General features: G+C 36.2%; 1 protein-coding gene and 1 long non-coding RNA gene across 14 annotated transcripts in view; both read left to right on the top strand.

Moving 5' to 3' along the window:
- Positions 1-13,831, top strand: part of ciroz (ciliated left-right organizer protein containing ZP-N domains) — a 54,627-nt gene that overhangs the window by 17,033 nt on the left and 23,763 nt on the right. For 8 of the 13 annotated variants that reach the window (XM_073939122.1, XM_073939120.1, XM_073939125.1 and 5 more), the window contains exons 8-11: positions 7,541-7,625; positions 7,714-7,910; positions 9,955-10,078; positions 10,207-10,546. In XM_073939122.1, coding sequence (XP_073795223.1) covers positions 7,541-7,625; positions 7,714-7,910; positions 9,955-10,078; positions 10,207-10,523 — 723 coding nt within the window. In that variant the 3' untranslated portion in view covers positions 10,524-10,546. Of the gene's footprint in view, positions 1-7,540; positions 7,626-7,713; positions 7,911-9,954; positions 10,079-10,206; positions 12,235-13,831 lie in introns of those variants that run through there. The other 5 variants (XM_068216920.2, XM_073939121.1, XR_012398578.1 and 2 more) reach the window with 3 other exon arrangements.
- LOC137489842 (uncharacterized) lies at positions 1,456-5,537 on the top strand. Its single transcript, XR_011009204.2, has 2 exons — positions 1,456-2,791; positions 3,539-5,537. It is a non-coding gene; the product is annotated as an uncharacterized lncRNA (long non-coding RNA).

Raw genomic sequence — 13,831 nt, 5'->3', positions numbered from 1 at the left:
TTCTATGTTGATTGAGAATACATTGGTTGAGTTTTAGCTGATAGTGGAGCTAGCATATCTTGCATACGACCATGTGACCTGCAGTGTGAAATACCTTTAACAAACAAATTTCACAAGTCTCTGTCTGGATCTGGTCATTCAGTGGTTGAGCGATTTACAGCTTCGCTGACCTGTGAGACAGAGGGGGGTAAAATTTTCAGACATGCATTTGTTTGTTCACCAAAATGCCCTGTTCCTATCCTCGGAAGGGACATTTTGTGTAAACTAAACTTGATTTTAACAGCAGATTCCACTGGTGTGAGAGTGATTGAAGGAGAGGAATTTTGTTGTTTACAAATTGAATCACAAGCACCGAAGTGGGCTTATGAATGGCTGGTTGAAAACAATGAGTGGGCTAATTCAATTTGCAAATTGGCTGAAGAACGTGTAAAACCTTTTGACAGGGATATAATGTCTCCTGGTGAACTGCATTGTACGTCACATGTCGTAACTGATAGGGATGCAGAGTTTGAAAAGGCTTGGTTTGAGGCAAATGTGAATGAAACTTTGATTTTAGAGAAAATGTACTGGAAGGATAGTCTGTGTGCAGTTTCAGTGTCTCTGTCAGAAAAGCAGCGTTCATTCTATCTCATGTCAGCACAGGCTGTGCCTCACATATCAGTTTGCAAGGGTAAACATCAGTCTTGGGCTGATTTAGGCCCGTTTGTGAAGCAGTGTCTTGAAGTCAAAGATTGGATCAGCAGAGAGGGAGGGGTAGAATGGAGCGTGCTCTCGCAGGCCTTTAGGGTGGACAGTGAAACTGAAACAGCTGTTTCAAGAACTGTGACTGCGATTGACAAACTTTGCGTAAAGAATTCTTGCATGGTTGACTTTAACGCTGCAGACATACACCCAGCTTTAGCAGAAATACCAAGTGAATTGTGGGCTAAAAGCAAATATGATGTTGGTTTAATCAAAGGTTGTGATCCAGTGACAATCATTGCAAAATCTGATTACAGACCATGCCAACAACAATATCCTTTGAAAAGGGAAGCCATTGAGGGCATTACCCCAGTATTTGAGGCTTTAATGGAACAGGGCGTTATTGTACTATGCAACAATTCTGAGGTTCGCACCCCTATTTTTCCTGTTAAAAAGATAAGGGATAATGGGATGCCTACTGAATGGCGTTTCGTACAGGATTTACAAGCAGTAAATGCAGCTGTCAAACAAAGGGCTCCATAAGTTCCAAATCCGTACACGATTTTGTCACAAATTCCTGAAAAATCACAATTCTATTCAGTGGTTGATTTGGCTAATGCATTTTTCAGTGTGCCAGTGGACAAAGACAGCCAGTTTTGGTTTGAATTTAATTTTAATGGCAAAGGCAACACCTTTACACGTCTGTGTCAGGTGTGTTTCACTTTATACAACGAAGCGTTGTTAAGAAGTTTGGAACCTTTGACCCTGACAGCTGGAACTGCTTTGTTACAGTATGTTGATGACCTGTTGATATGTGCTGAGAATGAAGAGATGTGTGTGAAAGACACTGTGACTCTCCTTAGGCATTTGGCTAAGGAGGGCCACAAGGTCAGTTTGACAAAATTGCAGTGTGTTAAACAAAAGGTAACATTTTTGGGGCACGTCATTACTCCACACAGCAAATCTCTGTCTGAAAAAAGGGTGAGTGGTATAAAAAAAATGTACCGAAACCACTAACGAAAAAAAACCAAATGTTGTCTTTTTTGGGTATGTGCTCATATTGTCGCACATTTATTCCAAATTATGCAATTTTGGAACAACCCCTGAGAGTCCTAACACTAGGGAAGGGGATGAAATCCACTGATAAACTAGGGTGGAAGACAGAGGCAGAGCAGGCATTTGTAAACATGAAATTACAAATGGCTGAAGCCCCTGCATTGGGTTTACCTGTACCAACAAAACCATTTGTTCAGATGGTAGATGAGAGGAGTGGGTTCATGACGTCATTGCTCCTACAGGACCATGGAGGTAGACTGTTAAACAATGTACTGGTTTGAATGCAGCTACTCTTCTTCCAACTGAGGAAGATGGGGAAGAGCATAATTGTTGTTTAACAGCACTTGAACAGGTGTGTACACCACCACCTGACCTTTCTGACGAACCACTTGAAAATTGTGACAATGTCCTCTTTGTGGATGGGTCAGCATTTTAAGATCCACAAACAGGCCAGAATAAAGAATAAACGCTGTAACAACTGAATTTGATGTGGTGACCTCTGGGAAATTGCCAGGGCACTATTCTGCACAGGCCGCAGAGCTTGTGGCGTTGAAAGAGGCATGTAAATTGATGGCAGAAAAAGAGGCTACCATTTACACTGACTCAAGATATGCATTTGGGGTAGCTCATGATTTTGGGGCTCTGTAGAAACACAGAAAATTACTAAAATCTGATGGTCGACCAATACTCAATGCTCCTTTAGTGGCAGCGCTGCTGGATGCAATTTTACTACCTGACAAACTGGTCATTTGTAAATGCGCAGCGCACTCTAATAATAAAGATTCTGTTTCTGTAGGTAACTCCAGGGCAGATGGAGCAGCAAAAGTCGCGGCGTCCCAAGACAAGGACAACTCTGAATGTTCTTTGCTATCTGTTGGTGATAACAATGACGTGTGTTCTTCTTTGCAGGACATGCAGACCTTTGCGACGGGGCTGGAGAAGAACAAGTGGAGACAGTCTGGCTGTGTGATGAAAGATAATGTGTGGAAGTGTGCTGAGGGCAAGGCGTGTTTACCAAAACATTTTTTCCAACATTATGCAAAATTACTTCACGGTAAAGATCATGTGTCAAAAACAGCAATGGTTGCGCAAATGAACGAACTGTGGTTCACAAAGGGGTTCACTGCATTTGCGGACAATTTCTGTAGACGATGTGTAATTTGCAACACACATAATGTGGCCAGAGCGATAAAAGTTCCACTATCATCTCATCCACCTCCAACAGGGCCTTTTGAATATTTGATGATAGATTTCATTGAATTGTCCCCATGCAATGGGAAAAGGTACTGTTTGGTGATGGTTGACATGTGGTCAAAATGGGTTGAAGTTTTTCCAACCTCAAAACAAGATTCGGCTGCGGTAGAAATTTGCGACTGAAATTGTGCCGAGATGGGGAATACCACGAAAAAGAAGTTCAGATAATGGTACACATTTTGTTAATGAAGCAATCAAACAAGTGGGCCAATATTCGGAAATTGATTTGAGAACACATTGCAGTCACCATCCGGCTTCAGGTGGAGCTGTTGAAAGAGAAAATGGCATCCTGAAAAACAAATTGGCAAAATGTTGTGAAGACACAGGGCTTACATGGGTTCAAGCTTTACCCATTGTCCTGATGTACATGAGAATGAGAAAAAGATCAAAAATGAATTTGAGCCCGTTTGAAATTCTCTTTGGTAAACCACAGCGTGTAGGTGTGAATGGGGGAAAACAGCAGCTGCCCTCAACAGATGTGTGTAAGAATGACATGTTGAATTACTGTAAAGAATTGTCTCATGTGTTGTCCGATGTTTGTGTGCAGGTAAAGGCCGCACAGGGGAAGGCTGCTGAGAGACCACTGCACAGTCTGAGGCCTGGCGATTTCGTGGTGATCAGGGACCTGAGGAGAAAGAGCTGGAGAGCGAAACGCTGGTTGGGTCCATTTCAAGTGCTACTGACCACTGAGACAGCGGTGAAGGTTGCAGAGCGGGCGACGTGGGTGCACGCTGGGCACTGTAGGAAAGTTCTATCACCTGAGAAAGATTCCACGAGGGAGTAGGAGAGAAAGAGGGGCTCTGAAGCTGTCTGAAGAAAACAGCAGGCTGCTATCTGAGTGAAGCAAGGTCACAGCTGGGGAGAAACAACAAGGTCAAGAGGTGTGTGTGAGACAGTAACTTCTGAATACAACACCAAGCAGCAAGAAGATGGAGGAGAAAGCGACCAAAAGAGAGGTGAATAAGCTGTGATTGACCATCGCATTAAAGATCTGAAGATGAACGAAAAGATTCGCTGGCATCCATTCCGAGTGCCAGGTATGTGTGGGCTGAAAAAAAAAAACATGTTGTGGCTGACGTTACTATCATTGACATTATGTTACGTCATCTTCCTTGCTCTGGAACTGGCAATGGAGCGTGTGGATTGAGACAAATCACACTGATGTTGCTATTATTATCACTGAATGTTCTGTTGTTTTCATGAACCTGATTCCAGGAAACCATTTCTGACATTGTAGCCGATATGAGATTGGCCGTAAAAGAGCCTAAGAACGCTAACAACTGATGGCTAGATTGGCTGTCATTTAAGTGGGGAAACTATTTCTACTGGGCCTTTACTGTGGTGTTACCTGTATTGGGGGTGGGTCTAGTGATATTATGTTGTCTGCCATGTATATTCAGATTTGTATCATGGTCAGTGGGCAGACAGATTACATCTACAACATCCCATCTGATGGTAAAGATGGCGGTTAAAAAAGAGGGTATGAATGTTGACATGGGTCATGATTTTGATTATGACTTTGACGATAACAGTAGCTACATGGATATGGATAAAGAAAAACCGTAAACAAATTGAGAACAAAATTTTAGGTAACAGCTGTTACTTAATTGGGAAAATATTAACGGACCTGACTTTTTGAAATTTGAGATAACTATCTGCTTGCTTATGTGTATTTTGGGTCTATCCAAACAAAAACAGCAAACTGCATGAGTTGGTATGTTCTGTAACAAGTCTTAAAAGAGTGATCATTTGCATGAAAATCGAGAGAAGAGTGTAAATGTGATGTATGTTTAAGAGTACAGAAACAACAATGTGTTCCTATGTTTCTGAGTGTTATTGATGAATTGATAATGTAGAGTGTTAATAATTTTTTAACTGATTGAAGAAATGCTTTCAGAATTTTGTTGTGTGAACAAATCAATAATGTGAAAATAACAGGCAATTTCTGTGATTTGAACCTCTGAGGGGTGACTGAGGGTCTGATTTCGGTCAGGAGCGCAATAACAGTGATTATTCGTTTAGCCCGGCTCCCAGGGAAGAGGGATGTTTTGAAAGGTAACTCTTAATGGGGAAACTATATTAAGAAGAGTGTTTAAACATCTCTAGTGTATTTGATGTGAGCAGAAACCTGTTAAATGATTAACCAGTGTGATTTTAGAAATCAATTGAAAAATGAATTTAATAATGAGTTATCAATGAATGATAAAAAGAGAGGAATTGTAATGGAAATTCATTTTAGATAAACATGTGTAGTGGAAACTTACAGCAGAAACAGCGGAGCACCTGATGCACGTACAGAATGGGCCTTATTAGGATTTGACCTTGCAAGCAGTACAAACTAGATAGAACAGTGAACATACTTTGCTTCAGTGTCTCATTCTGTAGAAACTGTCGTCAGAATGGGCAGTATTAGGGTTTGACCTTGTAAGCAGTAAAAACCAGATAAAAGGGTGAACACACTTGACTTCAGTGTCTCACTCTGCAGAAACTGTTGTTGCTGTATGACTGTGACCTTCTTTGCAAAGAATAAAAGCTTTGAAAAGACATTCCGAGTAAGACTTTGTTTCTTGACCACAGAGAGCACCTCTTTAAAGAAAATTGCCACTACATTATTTTATAACTATGAAATTTATTACTAAACAAAGTGAATCATTATGAATTTGCCAAGAAATAATCCACTTTACCACCGTAAAGCAATGCCCCACACTCACTAGAACGGTAGGACTGTATGATATGTTCTGTATGTAAAATAGAGAAAATAAGCAAGATGCGCAGTCTCATGCAGCCTTAGTGAAATATAGCGCGTCACAGCAATGAACTAAAAATAAAACCACCCTTGAAATGCTGGCGATCTTAATTTTTTCAGCCTACACTGACTGAGAATAATGTTGCACTATTTTATTAACAAATAATTAGAATGTTTTTTTTTCCTTCAACACATTCATCATTACTTTTGCCTGTGCAAGTTGTTTGCGCGCGCTTGAGCGCGAAGGCATCTATTTTCAGGTGCAAGATGCCACTTTGGGTGGCACCAGCACACTCTGCCACACCTGTGGCTATGTCCCTGCTACAATAATAATAACAACAACAACGACAAAATAATAACAAAAAATAATAATAATAAGACAGGCCTACTTTGACGTTGCAATAAAAAAGTATTAATTATCAAATAAATATTTACAATAGGCTAAAGGCATATATTAAATTAAAATAGGAGAAAATCCAATAGAAACAAATGGTACCATTTATTATAGCCCCATGCAGGGTCCATTGTGTTCTTACAACCATTAAATAACTAAGTAAATAATAATAATAACAATACTAATAATAATAGGCCTAATAATAATAATAATAATAATAATAATAAATTATTATTTTATACAGAGTAGGCTATTATTTAGGCCTACAATAGCTCTGAAACAATCATGCAAACCAGGTGCTGCTCGGAAATGGCTATCTTTGCTCTGCATCAGGTGCACAGCAGCAAGAAGCTTGGCAGTGAACTATGACCTTATTTTAATGACAAATGTCTAAGAATACTGCTGATTTACGTTTTTATTTAATTTATACATACGTAATGAATGTAAGCCTGCTAACTGTGTGTGGTTCAAATGATAGAATATGTAAACTTTGTTTATATATATAATTAAATAATAATAATTAAAAGCCTGCGTGTAAGGCTTTTATTTTGAGGGCGACGTCACGAGCGCAGATTTGGTTAACCAATTAGAGGAAAGTGGGCGTTTCAGCACCGCCTACATGTGTAAAATGAATTTTAAAGTCGTTTATCCGTTTTCCTACCCTAAACCAAAAAAAAAACGAAAATCCAGCCAAAATCTCGTTTTTTCGTTTTCTCGTGAGCAAAAGAAAAACGGAAAAACGGCCGTTTTCTCCATTTCCTTTATTCCGTTTGAAAATGGGAAACAAATGAACAAAACGTACACGGACCGTACACGGACCATATTTTGACTCATTATTTCGTTTTGGTTTTGTGTTTGTTTTAATATTTCGTTTGAAGTTAATAAGCAGAATAACAGATGAGTTTCCGTTTTTTCTGCCTACAGAATAAACAGAAAAACGAAATATTCATCGTTTTTCTGATGTTTCGTTTTCCGTAATAAAAGGAATAATCAAATGAACGGATGATACACGGACCTATGTGTCCTAACCGAGAGTTTTTATTAAACTCTTTGTACTAAAAACATCTGTGAATAAGTAAATAAAGCTTCAAATGGATGGATTTAAATACACTCTGTGTCTTTTTCTGCTCAGTGCTTAACACAATAGCTTTCTGTTTATTATAGGTCATGGAAATTCAGATTTTAGTCTGGAAAAAAGCCAGGGAATTTGACATTTGGCTTAGAGTGGGTAGAGTTAAACCCTGGATTTAGTGTGCCACCTAATGGTACTCAGCTGAATAGCATATTGCTAACTCAAATCATTTTTTGCTAAAAGAATTTAATCAATAGTGCTTAAGCTGATTTAAAATTGTCTAAAAAGCCCTAAAAGCCTCTAATATATTTGTATTAAAATTCTACAAATTTTTTAGGTTTTCGCATCTGAAGGTCATTTCTTACCCCTCAAACTGGTCAGTGGCAATTATGCCTACAGCATGGAGGCTACTTGCCCTAACGGTTTGTTAATTATAATATTATATCACTGCACATCATAACATACCATAGTTTTTCAGTCACTAACAGCTACACTGCATGTTTGTTTTAGGGAACACGTCGTCATCTAATGAAACGGTGCTGCATATCTATAAGCGGCGCATGGGTTTGACCAAAAGAGGGGGATATCAAAATGAGACCCTGTCAGTAAGCAGTGTGATGGTGGAGCAGACTGACACGTTTAGCTGGACGGAGACCACTGACTTTGTGCAGCTTATCATTCCTACATCCTACATTCAACAGAATAAGGTTAGTAGTGAATGATTTTGTAAGTTCACATAGAATGCAATACTTCTATACAGTACTGATGTATTCACTTGATCAAGATAATAAAGGTAGTTAAAGGTCCCATGAAGTTTTTTTTAGATGTTAGTATCAGTATTGTTACATTTAAAGATATCTATAAGCTAGTGTGGTCCACAACAACGACAAAATTTGTGTTTAGAAGATATAAATCTGATATAAACATGTAAAGCTTGTAGTTTGTAACTTCCGATTTAATGGTTTTATTCATGTTACCTCATACTTAAGTTAATCAAATCATAACCAATCAAATGCTCTCTATTATCTGACAAGCCCCGCCCCCTTTGAGAAGTTTATATATATATATATATATATATATATATATATATATATATATATATATATATATATATATATATATTTTTTTTTTTTTTTTTTTTTTTCCATTTGCTTGAGATCACCCACTCCTCCTGGCAGAGCTGTGATGGAACAAAACACTTTTGGCTGTTTTTATTTTTAAATTGGAGGAGCTACACTGTATCTTTTCACATTTTGGTTGAGATTGCGTCAAACATCGAATAAATGCATATTCAAAGCATCTTACGGGACCTTTATACTGTCACATGTTTTCTATTTAACTGTTGTTTATTTTATACTTATTCATCAGAGAATCCTGATGCAGAATGTACAAAATCTATGCAGAATAGTTTTCGACATTTATAATAGCAAAAATTGTTGGAGCACAAAAGCAGCATGTACTGTAAGAATATTTGGATAAAAATGTTTAGCACCATATAGTAACCAGTGCTTCCCACACATAAACTTAACTTGGGCGAGCCACCCAGGTAAATTAACGTATTTTTTATCATCTTTTTTACTCTTTTAATTTTTTTTCTATCCACCCAATATAACAAAATGATCGATTAAGTAGTGAAAATCTTCTCTTTTGCATCCGTTTCATACTGCTTGTTTTATGTGCGCAAGAACTGTCAAAACTCCTACTGACAGTCTCGCATGCTCTGCGGATCCACAAAGATGTGCCTTTTTTGTCCGCCCAGGGTTTCTAAATCTACTAAAATGTCTGGGATTTGGCTTTTGCTTTCTCTTTCTAAAGCTGTCGTTAATTCTATGTGCACACGCATGTTGTGAGAGTGAGAGAAACATAAATTAATTCCTAATTCTAAACCACTCAGAAAAGCTTTAGTAAATGCTCAGAGAGGATGAAATTACATCTAATTGGCTGCAAAATATTTGCACACCATTAGAATTAAGGTTAATCAGTCTTATTTAAGCCTTATTTAAATTATCTACACTTTTTATTCTTGTAATTGTTATAATTTTATTGTGTTTTTTTCTTCTTCCTTTTATTCCTATATATTTTACTAATTTGAGGATATGTTACACCTTTTATACATCTAAAATTCTTTGGCAATATTGTACAAAACATCATGCCAATAAAGCAACCTGAATTTGAATGCGAGATAGAGAAAATCAGATTTTACCTGTCAATGGGTGCACATGGCTCTGGAATTGCATAAAAGTAGTAGAAATAGGGATAGTCTTTTTTAACTTTAACCCATTGAAAAGAAACACAGTTCATAACAGTTTCTTAATAAATAAAAATGTAAAAAAAAATCGAATTATGTTTTGTTTGTCGCATACAGTCAACTATTTGATGTGTTCAAAGGTATTCCGCAAGTTCCGCAAGTGTATTTCAAACCTGTGGGAAGCACTGAGTAACCATTGTACGCTAATATTTATTTTCTTTAACAAAAATACTTTTAATTGGCTGTAGTTTAGCTGTAGTTTTAGTTGTATAACAACCTTGCTCTGAGGTAATGGAATTATTTTCTTTGTATTTATATTTATTTTAGTGTATCTGTGGATACATTAATTATAGTTAAAGTGCTGTTTTATATTTTAATAGAAATATTTTCTATCATGAGGAAATTCTGGTGTTCGTTCAGTTTTATTTAACAAGATCTTTTCAAATTAAGCCAAGTAAATAAATCAGATAAAGCTACAGTTTCTTATTTATACTATTTTGCAGGAGTGTTTAAGTCAAACAGGAGAGAAACTTCAGCAAAATTTCTACAAGATAGACGCTGTCCTCACGTTTAAAGAGACAAATCACAAAATGCACTGGACCATGGAAAACACCTCTCCATGTTCAGGTTAGTGTCTGTTCAAAATGTTTCACTTCAAGAATGTTTTTTTTTTTGTCTTTTCTTTAATATTCATTTTTAAAATAAAAATGCTTCAGGAGCATTGAAATCATCATATATCTACAATTGTTTTTCAGAGCTGTTAAAATCACATTCTGTCTATGATGACCCACAAAAAGCCAACTTTACAACACATTCACCAACATGGACTGCAGAAAGGCCTGAAATTCCAGCTGATTACACCACAAACTTGACTCCTTCAGTGTCACCATCGACTACATCTACAGCATTACAGACCGCAGATCCAGACACCGGCACAACCTCAATGCCAACACCACAACTGAAGACAACTGAAGTATTCAACACATCAACTCCTCTTTCATCCCAAGAAGTGTTTTCAAGTACACTTTACAGCCCAAATCACAACTCGACAAGCTCATCTGTACACCAGTGACTGCACAGCGGATGGAAATGCAGGTACCGACTGCACACGTGATTTTTTTTTTTCATACTACACTATTACAATTGGTAGTCCATTAATCAGAGAGCAGATGTAATCACAGTTTGAAATACAGCTACACATTTAAGCGCCATTTTCACTCAGACTGGGATTTACAACACAACAGTCAAGCGGACTCATGCATCTTTTCCGTTGACAAGCAAAGTGCCTTGGAATCACATACGGGGAATGATTACATCTCAGACTGTGTTGGTCATGCTATTTAAATGGACACCTCTCAGCTAGGTGTCTTCCAGGAATAAATGTGGTGAATGAGGAGATTCTCCCCAAAAATGTGTAAAGCATTTTGAGTGTCCAGAAAAGCGCTATATAAATGTTAGCAATTATTATTATTAATTATTATTATTATTATTATTATTATAAACGTGGAACTGGACTAAATTGGTATCTAACACAAGAAAGTGGTTGATAAATTATGTAAAATATGTATTAAATGTTTTAGTTTAAAATCTGTTCCTGATTTAGAAAAGTTTTTCTTTTTAAAAATTTAGGCAGTTTTATCAGTTGCAGCTAAATGGCTCTCTATTTTTTTCTTGAGCATTTAGTATTACTGTTTTTTTTTCAGTAGTATACTTTAGTACAGATTCTGTATCGTTTGTAGTCATGGAATAATATGATTTTTTTTTTTACTGCACAATTAATCGCTATAGAAATCTCTATCCAAACACCCTCTCTATCATGTTCCTAAATGACAGCTGTTTGTTTATATCTGTTCAGCCACACACTTATAATCTCAGCACTCAAATCTGTGTTTACACTACCGCTGACACAGAGAGTGCAGTTGCTATGTATAAATAAAATTGCTTTAGTCTTCTTAACCACACTGTATTGTTATTCACGTCACATAAAAAGTCAGTTATCACAGAATTATTACTAAGATAAAACATAGTAAAAATATATTAATATATAGGTCAGATATAATTGAGTTTGTTCTAGGGCTGCACTATATATAATTTCAGCATCGTTATTGCAATATGATCAGTGGACATAGTCACATCATGAGTATACGCACTGTTGAGTCTAGACTATAATTTATTATTTCGCAAGTATTTTTCGAGGCCTGTGACTGAGGATTTTAAAGGATTCAGGCTTAAGGAATTGTACCGTTTTTACTTCATTAAAAAGTTAATTTTATTTAATTGTTTTTAAAACTAAGACTATGTGGTATTATTTTACATTTGATTGTTCAACTACTATGTACCTGAATACAGTTCAACTCTTAGGAAAACAATAAATCACTGTTTATTTGATTTGAATTATTTTTTTAAATTAATTTTATCTATGCTTGTAAATTGTTTCTTATATTTTATGCATATGTAATCCCCTACATAATTATTTCAATCAATTTTTGCAAATAGTTATGCAAGTCATCTAGTGAAATTGTATTTATATTGCAATATATATATCGCAGAATTAAAAACAAAAATTGCAGTGTTAGATTTTTCCAATATCGCACAGCCCTAATTTGTTCACACTTGTTTGTTTGTCCAGAATGAAAAACTAAATAACACAACAGCCTTTGGTGTACTTTTGTGTTCTCAGTGTCATTTTGAAAACTGCATTTAAAGCCATTTCTTTTTGTTTTGTATTTTTATGACATGTTTGTTTTGGATCCAAATTAAATACTGTGAGGGCTGATTTTAAACACGTTGCTTATCTGTGACATCTGATGGTATGTTTACAAATTGAGAGCTCCTGAAGTGCTCATTAAATTTAAAAACCATTCAAAACAGCTGCAGGAATTCCTCCATCACACACATAAACTAAGATCTGCTACAAGGAGACACCTTTCTGAAGCCTGTACTTGAACTGTATTGGGCAACATTGTAACTATAGCCGGGTTTCTATCCTAACACAAGATAATTGCCCCCAGACTCCCCCAACAAACTCCCCACCCCTAAATGTCAATTAGGTTTGTTTTCCAAATGGTTTGAGTTACCTTAACTTTTTTTACACTGTTTAAATTTAAAACTATTTTAAATGAACTGCTTATGATATATGTATAAACGTTACTGTAATAATGTAATGTTGATCTTGTTGCCAGTCCTACTGTTTAGTTTGTAGTATGTAGGTATAAAACGTGCAAGTTGAGTGGTACACTGTTAAACCCAATAAGTTAAGGTAACTCAAACCATTTAAGGAAACTGATTGCAACAAACCATTTAAGTAAAAAAAAAAAAACTAATCCTAATGAGTGCTGTGAACTTAATCCATTTGAGTAAATGAAACAATTTGAGCACAGTAAAACCCGATAAATAAAGAGAACTCAAACCTACTGGATATTTTAAAATCTAATAAGTTAAGGCAACTCAAACCGATTGAGGAAACCAGTTGCAACAAACCATTTGAGTTAAAAAACAAATCTATATGATTACTGTGAACTTACTCCATTTAAGTTGAAGTTATAAGGTATTAAATTAACTTTAACACCGAGTTCAAAACTTTTTTCAAATGAACAAAATTAACTTTTAGTCAATTTTGAATTAACTACACTCATTTCATTTGATAAAGTTGACTGTTGGGTTTTACAGTGTATGAGCTGGGTTAAAGTTCAACTAAAAAGGAAAATTCTGCTATCGTTTACTCATCCTCCACTTGTTTCAAACCTTAGAGTTAAAACTTTTTTTTTTTTATCGTAAAGGAAAGTCTAACAAAGAATGTTGAGGGGAAAAACAGCCATCGACTGGATGTCAAATTATGCTAAAAAAATTCACAAAATCTTATTTTGTGTTCAACTAAAGAAAGAAATTTATAAAAGTTAAAACCACTTGAGTGTAGGTATAGTGAGGAATTTTCATTATCTCTTCAATACATGACAATTGTGATATGGCAGAAATTAGCGAGAGAGACTCTCTAATGTCTGTCCATAAGTCTACAAAATGTTATCCTTTAGAGATGTGATATCTGTTAAAATGTTTGTTTTTTTTCGGTGTTTTTCCGCTCTGTGTCAGTATGAGAAACAGCCAGAAGAGGTCAGTGTTGATCAGTGTTTGGCTTTTACAAAATATTCCCCGTCAAGGCAAACAAAGAGAGAAGTGTGAAACTTTCCCAAAATCTGATGCCATTGTCTGTTGTTCTAAATCACAGGTGCATATATTTGTCATTATAAATATAAAAAAGTGACGCTTTATGGACATCATTTATTTTACGCATAACATAATACACTGAGCACAGAAATTTGCACTCGGTCAGATTCAGTGGGAAAACAAGCTCAAATGTGAGGTTAGCTAATTTGCCTTTAC

Source organism: Danio rerio, chromosome 23 (genome assembly GCF_049306965.1).
Source record: "Danio rerio strain Tuebingen ecotype United States chromosome 23, GRCz12tu, whole genome shotgun sequence".
Classification (NCBI taxonomy): domain Eukaryota; kingdom Metazoa; phylum Chordata; class Actinopteri; order Cypriniformes; family Danionidae; genus Danio; species Danio rerio.
This window is presented reverse-complemented; position numbering and strand designations above follow the sequence as displayed.